The 15,379-nt window shown below is 45.1% G+C and overlaps 3 protein-coding genes across 3 annotated transcripts; 1 reads left to right on the plus strand and 2 right to left on the minus strand.

Moving 5' to 3' along the window:
* Positions 1-1,663: 1,663 nt before the first annotated feature.
* On the minus strand, positions 1,664-6,422 carry MYCFIDRAFT_170256 (uncharacterized protein; the record flags this gene model as incomplete). The annotated part of the gene is made up of 6 exons (XM_007923418.1): positions 1,664-1,673; positions 5,546-5,650; positions 5,683-5,937; positions 6,005-6,326; positions 6,359-6,389; positions 6,414-6,422. The coding sequence occupies 6 exons, from the start codon at positions 6,420-6,422 to the stop codon at positions 1,664-1,666; spliced, it is 732 nt and encodes a 243-aa protein (XP_007921609.1).
* Positions 6,421-9,180, plus strand: MYCFIDRAFT_35208 (uncharacterized protein; the record flags this gene model as incomplete). The annotated part of the gene is made up of 2 exons (XM_007921744.1): positions 6,421-6,830; positions 6,927-9,180. 2 exons carry the CDS (start codon positions 6,421-6,423, stop codon positions 9,178-9,180), a joined length of 2,664 nt encoding a protein of 887 aa, XP_007919935.1.
* Positions 9,181-9,800: 620 nt separating this feature from the next.
* On the minus strand, positions 9,801-14,229 carry MYCFIDRAFT_35539 (uncharacterized protein; the record flags this gene model as incomplete). The annotated part of the gene is made up of 2 exons (XM_007921761.1): positions 9,801-11,615; positions 14,107-14,229. Coding segments are annotated over 2 exons (1,938 nt in total), but the record flags the coding sequence as incomplete, so codon positions are not given.
* Between the last annotated feature and the right edge of the window lie 1,150 nt (positions 14,230-15,379).

Here is a 15,379-nt window from a genome sequence, read left to right on the forward strand (position 1 = left end):
AAAGCGACACTTATTAGTACCTAGATAACAATAGAGTATAACCGCGCCCTTAGTGTTAGAGACACCGTAGAAAAGGGTTGTCGAGCGCGTTGCAGTCGTATAGCAATGTTAATACGCTTACTAGAAGAGGAGGCGTACTGCAGTCGAATAGCAGTCTTAATACGTAAAGGGCTGCAGTCGTATAGCAGTGCTGCAGTCGTATAGCAGTAAAGACTAAGACTAAGACTAATCGCCTTCGGGCTTAAGTATACTAGAGGCCCTTACGTACTAAGGTCATTATAACTAACAGTCCTAATAAAGGCGTTACGCCGACTTAACTAGATGCGCGTATATTATCCTATAAAGAATCCGAACGTAGGAAGCCTGTAGCCGCTACTTAAGGTATACCTTACTAAAGAGTTTTTACCGAATTAGGCCTATAGCAATGCTACGAACTAACCTACTTAGTAGGAGAGTCGCTATCGAGCCGCTACTTAAGGTGTACCTTACTAAAGAGTTTTTACCGAGTTAGACCGTTAGCCGCATTATAGGTGTACCTTACTAAAGAGTTTTTACCTCCGCTAATCTACCCGAGACCCGCAGTTTATTGCACTAAGACAAGACTGCGATATTCTAATAACAACTATACTCTTTCGGTTAAATGCGTAGTCGGCGCCCGCTAAAGCTATAGAAAACAACCTACTCGCTAGGAGAGTCGCCTTCGCAACGTCTTACTCGGCAAAGCCTATCGGAGACCTTAAAAGAAGGACTAAACAAACTCTACCGATTAAGGAACCTTAACTATTAGATAAGCGGCTCTATCGGTAGCAAGCCGCAGAACTAGTAAGGAATAGTATTAATCGCTATAGAGCTACCTATATACAACAAAGAGGTATCGACACTATTGCTAAGAAGCCGACAGCTAGTGTATTGCTAGGGGTGTTAGTGTATTAGTATATATAGAAGAAGAAGAAGTTGAACTAGGAAGCGTAGGTCTATATTAGCGTATCGTAGGTAAGGTTTGTCTCTACTAATAGGATTGCGCTATTTACGCTATAATAGCAAGGCAACAATAACGGCTATATATTATCGCACTTTTAACGCTATAGCCGCCGACTGCTACTAGTTAAATGCCTAAGGCTAGAATTACTAGCGACTAGAGGCTATACTAGCGATTAGAGGCTATACTAGCGATTAGAGGCTATACTAGCGACGACGACTACTGCGCTTAGCTTCTCGCAGAAGATTATTATTCCGGATACGCTTAAGGATAGCTCTAGCTTAGCCGGTAACGATAAGCACTGCGCTTAGCTTCTAGTTATTAAGCTATTGTCGTACGCCTAGTTAAGCCCTTCGACTTTATAAGTATCCCCGACGAGGCACGCACTCTAGTCTATCGCTACTACTTCCTAGCAACAGGTACAAGCTACTATAGCTATAGCTATACGACAACAAACGCCTGTTAGCCGTCTTAAACCCGGATAAGGATTACTATATGTTTAAAGACCTAGTAACAGTAGCAGCACTAATTAAAGATACTGTTAGAATAGTAGCAATAGCAGCACTACTAATCAAAGATACTATTAGATTCTCCCCGAACGACTATAGAAGTAGAAAGCATTCTTAATCTACTAATCTATGCTCGCCGCCTATTGTTTTAATATTATCCTTCTAGTATTGTATCCTATGCGAGACTCTTCCCTCTTCCCTTTTCCCTCTTCTATCTGTATCTAAGGACCGCTAGCGTAATTGTGCTAAATTAATAACAACTAAAGAGTAGCTTATCCTCCTTATTATTACCCTTCTACTAGCCTGCATTACGCCGACGAGCTAACTTACGCGCAGATAGACGAGTAGAGCGACTTAAGCGACGACTAGATACTAGGCTAGAGAGACGAGCTGCCTACTACTAAAGACGCTCTACTGCCTCGAAGTCTTCGTCTTCTATCGTACGTCTACTACGACCCTAAGATCGATTAGCGGTAGCAGTCTTACGAAGCTAATTCTTACGAAGTTGCTACGATACCTTAGCTAAGTTAGCTATATTCTGCTCGATCTATACTCGGCGCTATGCCTATATTGTTAGTTAAGAAGGACTAGGCTTAGTAGCATCTGCTATAGCTATAGCGCGGGCGGCAGCTTTAGCCTTTGCAGCCTCCTTTATAGCCTTCTCGGCTTTGTTCTTTTCGTCTTACTTAACCTAGGCAGTACGATTAGTAAGAACCTACTTAGCGATACGATTGATCTCCTAGACTAGATCCTGTAGTAGTACGTCTCTCTAGTGCTTATTATTCTCGCGGAGCTATAATATAAATGCTAGTATACGCTCCTCGATCTTAGTCTCGTCTACGCTACTAAAGCTCTCGATATCCTTACTATACTTCTCGTTAAAGAGCTCGCATAGATCTTATAGTATTAGATCCGGTATTAGGAAGTTAGATAGTACGACCTCGAATATACGGTTCTCGTATAGGTCTTCGTAGAGCTGTTTAATACGCTATAATACCTAATTCGAGAGATCTCGTAAGGCAAAGGCCTATATAGAGTTTGTAGTTAGAGCCTTAATAGGCTTCGGGGTCGGTAGTGGTTCTCTCTAGAAAAGTAGCTCTAGTAGTTCTAGATTATATATACTATAGCAGTCCTTAGTGCCGACAACCTCCTTATCCGGAGGGAATGTGCACTAATCTTCCTTATAGAACTAGAGCATTATAGTACGGAAGCAGCGGCGGTGTTCGGGGTTAGAGTAATAGCGTATATTCTAGATATGTCTTAAGATATTAGGTATAGCGTTGCGCTACCTAATCTCCTTCGAATTCTAAGGCTTCTTACTTACGTTGTCGGCGATAGCTTTCTCTACTACCGTATAGAATAGGTTGTCGATAAAGAGCCTAGGACCCGGATTGCTAGTATTGCTAGTACTACCTAAGCTAGCAACGTAGGTCGTATCGTTAGCATCGTCCTCCTTACTACCCTCCTCTTCGTCGTCTATACTAAACTTATCGAATAGAGCATCGGTATTATCCTTATTAAAATCCTCGCTAGGGATAGTAATATATCGGAGGTAGCTTAGGCGGACTAGTATAACAGCTACTAGGTAGTAGGCCGAGGCCTAAGCTATAGCGGTGCTAGTAGTAGGAATACTAGTAGGCTCTCTTAGGATTATTAATCGATAGTTAGACTTAGCTAGTATACGCTTAAACGCATCGTCGATATACTAGGGCAAGAAGATAATAGTAAGCGCGGTAAGACTAGCGATACGCGCCGTACGACTAAGCTTCTATATTAGATTATCGAGATCCCTAGTAATAGGGAACTTGCACTAGTAGACTAGCTTAATATCTAGGATGTTAATGCTAACTGCTATCGCTAGTATACCTTAAAGAATGCGGATGCGGGAATCTAGCTTCTTAAACTCCTAATATCGCTTGTTCTTATCGATCTTAGCTATATAAGCGGTATAGAAGCCGACAATCTCGTACACATTAATTGTATACGGTGCTCTAGCTTCTATCGGCGTACTATCCTATATATACTTGCGGTCGCCCTAGGCAGGCTCTTTAATATAATTAGTAAGCTAAATAAGCTATAGTATAAGCTATAAACGACCCTTATCTACTAAGCCTCGGCCGTCGATAAAGATTATTATCTTCTAAATATTCTACGGAGTTACGAGGCCCTTATTATCGATTGCCTTACGCAATACGAAGTATAGATACCGGAAGTTATTAGTCTCGGTTTGCTTAAGAATTTAAAGGATATACTTGCTATCCGGACGATTAATACTGCCGCGGATAATCTACGTATATAGCGTAGCTAAACTCTAGATACAGAGACTATTGTTAATAAGATACTTCTTAGTCTTATCGGAGACTATAGCGGAATACGCTAGTAGTACGGTGTTAATGCTTATTAGCTACCGAAGCAAATAAATAGTGCCGTAGCTATTGCGGAAGTCCTTCTACTTAAGATAAAGATAAGCCTTATCCTATACCTATAAACCTAGTATTAGCTTAATCGCACGCACGACATCTTAAAATGCTAGAGTTATAGCTTGTTTAGGGCTGCAGATAATGTAGTTGTATTTGCCGTTCTTAATGTCCTTTAGTATATCTAGGTCCTTCTTAAGTATATCGGCGGTTAATACGCATATACTAACAAGTGCATATTCTTCTAAACGGAGCTAGCGTATAGCCTGCTCTATATCCGTACCCTATTCTTCTATAATCCGGGTTAGAGGTACAATCTAGAGAGTTATTATACTAGTTAGGAGGGTAAAGGCCTAAAAGACTAATGCCTTGCCTACGCTAGTACGAGCGATTATAAGTATATCCTATTAACCGAAGATTAAGGCGAGAACTACTATAATCTATAGGTCGGAGGGCTTAGAGTCGCGCGAAGGATGTAGTAGTCTTAAGACCTTACGAAGACTATAGCGGATAATCTAGCGATAGTATACTAAGGCGGCCTTATACTAGCCGGCATTCTAGACTAGCTACTAAACCTATTAAAGTAGCGTGTCCTCGTTCTTAATTATAGCATAGGCGACGCTAAAGTAAGCATCCTACTCTTATACTAAAGCATCGATAGTAGGTAATATAGGAGATAGATCGCACGTCTATATTAGCTCTTTGCGTATAATAGGGCTATAATAAACCGTAGGCGCTCGAGGTTAATATATTAGCTAATCTTCTTAACGCGATAGGCTAGCAGCACTAACGCCGCTGCCGCCGCGACCTAATCTACGATAAGTTAGCCGACCGCGACTACTACTACGACTGCGACTAGTAGTAACCTTTGCCGCTTTCTACTAGCGCTTCGATATATTTAAGTATTCGCCGGGCATAGCGGGCTTATTATAGTTATACGGACTAATATAGCGTATTTGTAAGAGTCGGTAGTATCGGAAGATATATTGTCGGAAGATATATAGTAGCACTCGAGTATCGCTCTTAGTAGCGGTAGAGATTAATATAGGCGGAGGCTTTAGTAATACTTATTTAAAGTGTTTAGGACTTAATAAAGGTCTAGTAGTATTACGCGATACTTAGTAGAGTATTTGCGAAGGTTCTAGTAATAGGAGACAAGAGCGCAGCTTTATAGGCGGAAATAAGAGGCGTATAGGCTAGTTATAAGCTAAGGCATATAAACTAAGTAAAGCGTAAGACACGTATTTAAAAACACTTAGAGGTAATAGAGTAGGTCTTTCTTAAGGGGATTATGTATTTCAAATAGCAGATACGAGTATTAGTAGATTGTCTAATATAGGTGTTTATACGACAAACGCGAGCTTATATAACTATCCCTTTATAAAAACAGTCTTATTTTTCTATAGGTCGCAGTTCTATATATTTTTTTTACGTAACACGCCTAAATCATTTACTTACGTACCTTCTAGAACCCCCTTTATATATATAACACGCTTAGACCTCTAGTTGTTATACTATTCAATGTCTAAATCTGTATTCTCGGGAGTGTAGTATCCGTTTTTAACGTTTTAAGTTCAGGCGCTTCGCTAAGACTCAGCTTGCCTTAGGTATCAATTTAGAACCGAGATAACCGAGAGCACAGACCTAATGCGAAGCGCCTGAAAGGAGGTAGGCAGTCATACCGACGGCATGTGATGATGGAATTGATCTGACTTGCCACCGGTATGATGCTGCTCATGTACATACTGCGTTGCGATATGACGACATTACGGACCACCTTGAAGGCTGGCTAGAACCATCGGTCTGCGCATATTTCGTGCTCCGAGACCGTCTGCTCTCATTTGTCTTGCAGCAGTCACAGATCCTATGATATTCTAGCGTTCGGAAGTCGTCGCCCTGGTCGTCTAGAGGAGGAAACAGACTGGGATGAAATTGGGTAGCGAACACAGCTACGCGTACGTGTGCGAACGCGAACAAGTCTGGCATTCGCGGTCTCGCAGTTGGTCCAGCACAAATCATTGAATAAGAATCGCTTTCATTCACCGGACAGCGAAGGGGATCGCAAGATGCTTGTAGCTTAGTAGACTTAGTCTCCTCACACGTGCTTCAAACGATGAAAGCAACGACACCTCATATCAGGGACGAGCAGTCCTAAATACTGGGTTGTTGATGCTAGGAAGTTAGCCCGTTGATGATCAAAATCATTGTGAAGGGAAAGGGATACAGTAGAATACGAAGACGACCCTTGATCGGTTCGTCGGCACATGCGAACTGGGCTTGCCGAGAAGCTGACGTTGTCTTGGAAGGAGAATACAATAATAGGGACAGCACAAGCACATGCACTGCTAAGGCATTCGAGCTCACAGTCACGGAATTTCGAGGCAATCACCACGCCGTTATCATGAATCATACCGCCGCATGCTCGTAGCCCGCAGCAACACCTCCGGCGCCACGCCACCCCTGAGCCCAGCGCTGTGCACGTGTCTATACGCCAGGCGCACGCCGCACCGATACCATGAACGACGACGACAAATACCGCAGATATGCGAATATCCCAATTCCAACCTACGACGAGGCCATACGCCCCTCATCTTCCCAGACCCTTCGCGGAGCCCACGAGATCAGCGACGATGCAGAGAGGCAAGGCCTGTTGGGCGCGGATGGAACGGAGTCGCGAAGCACATATCGGCCTCCTACAGCGGAGTCGCCACGATCGAGCGAAGATAGCGACCTGCGCATGCCAGACCCGATCGACGGCGACGACGACCGCAGACGGGTAGAAGAACTCGATTATCTCGACCCCAACACCCCAGACACCACACAATCGGGCCTATATCATCGAGCGCGAATACGCTCCAAGTTCTCCCAACACTTGTCCAATCTCGGCGCAACCCTTTCTTCTATACGATTGCCTTCTTTCCGCTCGTTGTATAGTCCGGTGTCAGCATCAGCAGACGCCGAGACCCCCGCGACCACGACTCCTCCATCACGATTCTCATGGCTCACTCGCCGCGCACAGAGCATCCCTACCGTTCCCCAGCAGTATCGAATATCTGCGCCGACTGCAGCGAGACTGGTCGGGCTCATGTCAATCGCCATTGTGATATATGTCCTTTTCATCCTGGATGTATTCCCTAACAACGCCAGATACATGGGGATGCGCTTCGACCCAGAACAAGTGCGGCAGTATGTCCAAGAACACGTCGATCCTGCGCAGATAGAGCAATATTTGTCACACATAACCAGCTATGACCACGTAGCGGGCACCGAGGGTGACTTATTTTTGGCGGAATGGATGAAAGAGCAGTGGCGAGAACAAGGGAACTTGGACGATGTAGCCTTATTGAGCTATTTTGTGTACCTGGATTATCCAAAATTGGGTGGCAGGAGTGTTAATCTGGTGAAGGGCAAGAACCGAGGCTGGAAGGCGAAGCTGGAGGAGGAGATAATAGACCCTTTCAAGCAGCAAACGCTGGCATGGCATGGACACAGTTTCAGTGGCAGCGCTGAAGGGCACCTGGTGTATGCAAACGGCGGAGGTCTAGAAGATTTTGCGTGGCTAAAAGAGAACGGCGTGAATTTGAATGGCAGCATTGCGCTGATGCGGTATTACGGCACTCAAGGCGACCGAGCACTCAAGATCAAAGCTGCAGAGGATGCGGGCTGTATAGGCGCACTGATCTATTCCGACCCAAGTGACGACGGCTCTGTGAAAGGACCAGTCTGGCCAGATGGTCCTTGGAGGCCCAATGACAGTCTACAACGCGGTGGTGTCAGCTTGATGAGCTGGGTGGCTGGAGATCCCCTGACACCGGGATACGGGAGCACCAAGGACGCCAAGCGCTTGTCACATGAGGAGAGCAAGGGTTTGGTAAAGATCCCGTCTTTGCCGCTCGCATGGCGTGATGCCAAAGTGCTCTTGGAGAACCTCAAAGGGCGAGGCAAGCTGGTCCCGAAGGATTGGGTCGGCGGAGACAAGGACTTTGCACATGACTGGTACACTGGTGATGATGGCCACGATGCACCGGTCGTTCGCATGGAGAACGATAATGACTCCAACGACCAGCAGCAGATATGGAATTTGCATGGTTTGATCGAAGGGCTGGAACAGCCCGAGAAAAAGATCCTGATTGGCAATCACCGGGACTCCTGGTGCTTCGGTTCAGTCGATCCGGGCAGCGGGAGCGCTGTCATGATGGAGATGGTTCGCATCTTCGGAGAGTTGCGCAGTCTTGGCTGGCGACCACTTCGCACAATCGAGTTCGTCAGCTGGGATGCCGAGGAGTACAACCTTGTCGGCAGCACCGAGTATGTGGAGGACAACATGGACTACCTGCGACAGAACGCTGTTGCATACATCAATGTCGATGTCGGCGTCTATGGGCCCGATCCTGTCTTTCATGCTGCGGGATCTCCGCTGTGGCAGCGGGCGCTCCTACATGTCATCGACCGGGTCAGTGTTCCAGACGGTAGCAAGACTTTGCGAGAGATATGGGACGCCAGTGGCAGCAGGCTCGAAGGTCTTGGCGCTGGTTCGGACTATGTTGCGTTTCAGGACATGGCGGGCACGACTTCCATTGACTTCGGTTTCCAAGGTGCTTCCCATGGATACCCATACCACTCTTGCTACGAGACCTTCGACTGGGTGAAGAAGTTCAGCGACCCTGACTTCTCCTGGCATCGGACACTAGCGCAAGTGTGGGCTCTACTCATCATCGAGGTCGCCGATCGCCCGCTCCTGCCATTTGACCTGCGAACTTACGCTAGCGCAATCGGTGGTGCTTACACCGATGCTTTGCACCAATATGCTGAAGACCAGTTCAAGAAGCTGGGAAGCAAAGGCTCAAAGGAGCTGAAAGATACCGGCTTCGACACAGCCTCGCTGAAGGAAGCTGCAGAGAAACTCAACGATGTAGCAGAACACTTCCACCGCTTCGAAGACCACTGGACAGCCAACGTGCTCGGTACTGGTGGTCTGGAGTCAACACAGTTTGCGATCCGGAGGATGGAATACAACAATGCTTTGACCAAGTTCGAGACAGATCTACTCGACCTACCTACGGGGTCAAAGGATAAGGAACCCCACGGCGTGCCTGGTCGAGAGCAGTTCAAACACGTCATCTTCGGACCTCAGACATGGAGCGGATATGACGAGGCCTTCTTTCCAGCGGTGCGAGACGCTTTGGATGTCGGCAACTTTACAGGAGCGCAAATCCAGCTCGAGAAGGTCGTCAGAATTTTGAGCAAAGCTACGCAAAACCTCAAGAAAGCTTAAAGCAAGTCAATGACTAGATGCTTTGAGCTTGAATGAGGCTTGATTTGTGCACATGCGCTCGGAGAAGGTACAGAAGGAATGAATGGTTGGATCTAACCAAATCTTGTACTGTACAGCATTCCGATCGGCGTTTCAGGGAGCATTTCAGTGCATATTTATAGCTTCTGCTGGATAGCTGGAGGAAGATGCATCAGGTTAGCCAGCGGTTTGACGATTGTCTGTACTGTAGCTTAGCTTTCTGTTCACCTTATCATAAATTTTACCCTTGTATAGCCGTTTGGGCAATCCAGACCCGAAGAAGCTTATATGTCACTCTAGCCGATTGCCTACAGTAATGGGTAGATCTTGCGCCGTCGAGCTGGCAGAGCTGGCAGAGATGGTTCTTGATAACTGTAAGATTTGCATGCCGGCAGCACGAACTTCTTCAAAGCACCTCTGCTTGACAAGGCTGTGCCTGGAAGAATTGGTGCAAAGGGTGTGGCTCGGTCACGTCACGAGCGGATCAAGTTGACCATGAATGGGTAAAATGATATGGTAATTCTTCGAATATGAATGATATTCGTGTACTTGCTTCATCTGCAAGTCTCGAAGACTCGAAGGACAGGACATACATGTACGGCTCATCTGCCTGTCGAGATAACATTGCTCTCACGCGTCTCATCCACGTATCCCATCTTACGCCCCGTGACACGGAGCTGTATCTGACGCCAGCGACCTCTGCTCCTCATCCCCTCCTCATCATACGAAATCGAACGTCCCTGTCTCACAGCAAAAGCCCGACTCAAATGCCGTCCATCACCAAACCATTGCGCTTCAAGCTCCACGCCAGGATCCCAACGCCCGACACTCGCTTCAATCATGGTCCCGGTTCCCCGCCGTTTCAAAACCGGCGAAGCCTGTCTCTCCACAGCAGCCCGCCGTCCACCAGTCTTGATAACATCCTCCCAAAGATTCCCCCTCCCAGAAGTCACCGTCGAATTCTTCTGCAAAGGAGTCCTCCCATCAGGCGCATGATCCCGGATCCAAGCATCCACAAGTTCCAAATACGCCCACAGATCCAAAGAATTATAAATCCCCCCATGAATCTTCTCGGGTAAAATCGTGAAATTCGCCCACCCGACTCCACCTTTCGCTTCGATTCTTTTCTGGAATTCTGAGACGCCTTCGTTGAGGTAGTAAGTATCCCAGGTCCCGACGTAGACGAATATACGGCCACGAAGAGCTTCGCCGAGGTTGCGGCTGTTGTCCCAGTTTGTGAGGAGGTAGTTGGCCAAGTCCATGGATTTCCAGTACTCGACTGCTTCGGGATAGATTTCTCCTGTGACCTTGTTCCACGTTTCGAGGGGATAGTTGTTGTAGCCTTGGACTCCGAAGACGGCTTGCCAGACGTCCCATTGCAGGGCTGAACGAGACGATGTGCCGTGGGTGAGTTCCCAGTGGTTTTCTTGCGCGATGGTAGCGAGAATTTGCTCTGTGCCGTTGACGAATCTTCGGATCGAGCCACGTGCTGTGCCGTTCTCACGGAAATAAGCGTTCTTGGAGGTGTATAGTGGGATGTCCTGATGGCGGTGAAAGTCCAAGGAGTCAGGGTATGAGGAGAAGCAAGCGCCAAAGAGGTCGGGTCGAAAGATGACACTCGCGATAGAAATCCAGCCGCCTGTAGAGCCTCCGTCTTGGATTCGTGCGTAGGGTTCTGGAATGGTTCTGAACATCTGTTCAATGACAGGTATGAGCTCATCGTTGATAGCATCGCCATAAGGCCCGATGTTGGCTGTATTCACTCCATAAGAGTCATCGTAGAACGGCGTCTCATGGCGAAACGTCACCAGTATCATTTTCGGCGCTGGTCGATCAGGCTCGCCATCCTCACCGGGAATTAGGCCTTCATCCCAACCTTGCGAGAAGTTGGTTTCGGGATACCCGTAAGCACCGGATGCGTCAGTCCAATGATTCTGGTTATAGATGACAGGATAACGTTCGGTGCTATTGTGATATCCATGTGGTAGCAGGACCGTAGCTCCAACGTAACTATCGCGATTCCACCATTCGCTCAGCACTTTGCTTCGAATCTTGACATACTTCAGCGTTGGAGTGTCCAGGTAGTTGCCTTGAGAGCATCCGCCGATCTCGGTTCCGTTGAACTTCAATGCTGCCGAGATATTGCTGAATACCAGATCAATGGTCTGTCTACCGCCCGTGATTTCGACATCGATAGCTGAACTCATCAGACTACCTGGGCCGTCGATTGGGAGAGTGCCGTCGCCACAGGGAAAGCGTATGCTGACTGTCGACCCGTCACTTCGTTTCACTGTCTCATAGCGGTTGAGAAAGGCTTGTAGTGTGTACCGGCCAGCTGCGAGTTCACTGAGACTGACATTAGGCCATCCATAGACACCGAGCCGTGTATCAAATCCATTTCCCCCAGAGAGTGCTACCTCCGTTCAGGCCTTTGTGCATTAAGGATTACGTTCCGCGGTAGTGGTAGTAGCGGAATAGATTAGTATACGTAATACAGTCAAATTTAGGGTTCATTTGCCGACTTCCGAACAACCAATTATATACTACTCTACCTAATCCTTTGCCTAAAGGCCTAAAGCTAAACCGCTAATTTTTATCGTAGATTCCGCTATCAAAATACGATCTCGCTATACTAACGACAACTAGTAAATCCAATACGAGGAGGTTGTAGCCCTACTAATTGCGAATCAGAATATCTAAAAATCTCGTATATACGACGTATATACGTTGAGTTATACTAAATCCCGCGAGGCGACTTTATCCTACCTCCGTTTAGGCCTTTATATATTAAGGATTACGTTCCGCGGTAATAGTAGTAGCGGAATAGATTAGCATACGTAATATAGTTAAATTTAGGGTTTATTTGCCGACTTCCGAACAACCAATTATATACTACTCTACCTAATCCTTTACCTAAAGGCCTAAAGCTAAACCGCTAATTTTCATCGTAGATTCCGCTATTAAAATACGATCTCGCTATACTAACGACAACTAGCAAATCTAATACAAGGAGGTTATAGCCCTACTAATTGCGAATTAGAATATCTAAAAATCTCGTATATGCGACGTATATACGTTAAGTTATACCAAATCCCGCGAGGCGACTTTATCCTACCTCCGTTTAGGCCTTTATATATTAAGGATTACGTTCCGCGGTGGTAGTAGTAGCGGAATAGATTAGTATACGTAATACAGTTAAATTTAGGGTTTATTTGCCGACTTCCGAACAACCAATTATATACTACTCTATCTAATCCTTTACCTAAAGGCCTAAAGCTAAACCGCTGATTTTTATCGTAGATTCCGCTATTAAAATACGATCTCGCTATACTAACGACAACTAGCAAATCTAATACGAGGAGGTTATAGCCCTACTAATTGCGAATCAGAATATCTAAAAATCTCGTATATACAACGTATATACGTTAAGTTATACCAAATCCCGCGAGGCGACTTTATCCTACCTCCGTTTAGGCCTTTATATATTAAGGATTACGTTCCGCGGTAGTAGTAGTAGCGGAATAGATTAGTATACGTAATATAGTCAAATTTAGGGTTCATTTGCCGACTTCCGAACAACCAATTATATACTACTCTACCTAATCCTTTACCTAAAGGCCTAAAGCTAAACCGCTAATTTTTATCGTGGATTCCGCTATTAAAATACGATCTCGCTATACTAACGACAACTAGCAAATCTAATACGAGGAGGTTATAGCCCTACTAATTGCGAATTAGAATATCCAAAAATCTCGTATATACGACGTATATACGTTAAGTTACACCAAATCCCGCGAGGCGACTTTATCCTACCTCCGTTTAGGCCTTTATATATTAAGGATTACGTTCCGCGGTAGTAGTAGTAGCGGAATAGATTAGCATACGTAATACAGTTAAATTTAGGGTTTATTTGCCGACTTCCGAACAACCAATTACATACTACTCTACCTAATCCTTTGCCTAAAGGCCTAAAGCTAAACCGCTGATTTTTATCGTAGATTCCGCTATTAAAATACGATCTCGCTATACTAACGACAACTAGCAAATCCAATACAAGGAGGTTGTAGCCCTACCAATTACGAATCAGAATATCTAAAAATCTCGTATATACGACGTATATACGTTGAGTTATACTAAATCCCGCGAGGCGACTTCATCCTACCTCCGTTTAGGCCTTTATATATTAAGGATTACGTTCCGCGGTAGTAGTAGTAGCGGAATAGATTAGTATACGTAATACAGTCAAATTTAGGGTTTATTTGCCGACTTCCGAACAACTAATTATACACTACTCTACCTAATCCTTTACCTAAAGGCCTAAAGCTAAACCGCTGATTTTCATCGTGGATTCCGCTATCAAAATACGATCTCGCTATACCAACGACAACTAGCAAATCTAATACGAGGAGGTTATAGCCCTACTAATTGCGAATTAGAATATCCAAAAATCTCGTATATACGACGTATATACGTTGAGTTATACTAAATCCCGCGAGGCGACTTCATCCTACCTCCGTTTAGGCCTTTGTATATTAAGGATTACGTTCCGCGGTAGTAGTAGTAGCGGAATAGATTAGTATACGTAATATAGTTAAATTTAGGGTTCATTTGCCGACTTCCGAACAACCAATTATATACTACTCTACCTAATCCTTTGCCTAAAGGCCTAAAGCTAAACCGCTAATTTTTATCGTAGATTCCGCTATTAAAATACGATCTCGCTATACTAACGACAACTAGCAAATCCAATACGAGGAGGTTGTAGCCCTACTAATTGCGAATTAGAATATCTATAGAATGAGATCTCGAATGGCGCTAAACCTAATCAAGAATAGTCTCAAAGCGGAAGTTACATACACACAACGAATTCTATACGAAGCGCCTGAATAGAGGTAGAGAGAGTGTTACATTGCCGTAAGAGCTGAAATTGAAGACGTTCTGCCCGAAGAACTTGTTAGGAGAGCTAGTAACGTCCGTGTCGTTTAGAGGAGCGATCCCTTTCGGCGCAAACAAGAGCTGGACATAGCCGTCGATGGCAAAATATAATCGGCCAGTGCTAAGCGGCTATTTAGCAAGTGCTTAGTAATATACCTCCCCGGGTAGGTTAAGTGCCTGTTCCTAACAGAGTGCCTTGTTTTGTACGTAAATCGCGCTCTTCTTTAGGCACTAGTGCCTCGCGTCGCCTAGACGCGTACTTAGAATAGCGTGTTTATAAATTTTTAATAGTATAGCGAATTCGAGGTATTATTATCGTTACTATATCTTAAGTCCTTTACGAGTTATCTATTCTCGGCGATTTCTTCTAAGATATTAACGAGCCTAATATTAATAAGCCTAAGTCGCTAGTAGATAGTAGTCTTAGTAATAAAGAGGTAGATTTAGAGGGTTTAAACGACGAGGAGCGCCGTAAGTACGAGCTCGAGAAGTAGATATAGGCGTAGAAGGAGGGTACTAAAGAAGAGGTAGATCTCGAGGAATTAGCGACTTAGGTAGTAGATACTACTATCGAAGACTCGGAAGATAATAAACCTAGACTATTATTAGCTTCGCTAAAGGACGACTACCGCTCGCTTAACGAGGCTATTGCTACTATATAAGAATACGTCTTTAAGGCTAGTTACTGCTAGCGTATTAAGTCTAGAAACAAGTCGAAATTGCCTTAAAATCGCGGTCTCTAGGTGTCTCGCTATCTTATCTATATATAGGGTAATAAGCCGCCGGTAAGAGAGAATTTCGTACGTAAAGGGGCTAGCTCTACGCGAGTCGGTTGTCTAGTATCGTTATAGTTGCGCGCCTACGATTTAAAGAGCCTACTTAGTCGCTAGCAGGTCGGAAATGTTAGTAGAACCTATAACTACGATACGGTCTATAGCGCTTAGTTTGCGCTGTACCGTCGCCGCTAGCGTAATAAGGCTATATAGAAGGCTATTGTCGATAATCTAAATGCTAATACGAGTGCGTATACTACGCTTAGTCGGTTAATAAACAAGGTAGACTATAAGTACGAGAAGTCGCATTTATTAAAGGCACTCGGCCGAGATTCGGTCGATACTAAATCTTAACCTATTTAATACTTAACTAATAACAATATCTTCTATATAGGTATTTAGGTAGTTAGAGACCTTATTAACGTCCGCTAGGCCGCTCGGAAGGCTACGTAGGGCGACAAGACTATATCTAA

The sequence above is a fragment of the Pseudocercospora fijiensis genome (genome assembly GCF_000340215.1).
Source record: "Pseudocercospora fijiensis CIRAD86 unplaced genomic scaffold MYCFIscaffold_1, whole genome shotgun sequence".
Classification (NCBI taxonomy): Eukaryota; Fungi; Ascomycota; class Dothideomycetes; order Mycosphaerellales; family Mycosphaerellaceae; genus Pseudocercospora; species Pseudocercospora fijiensis.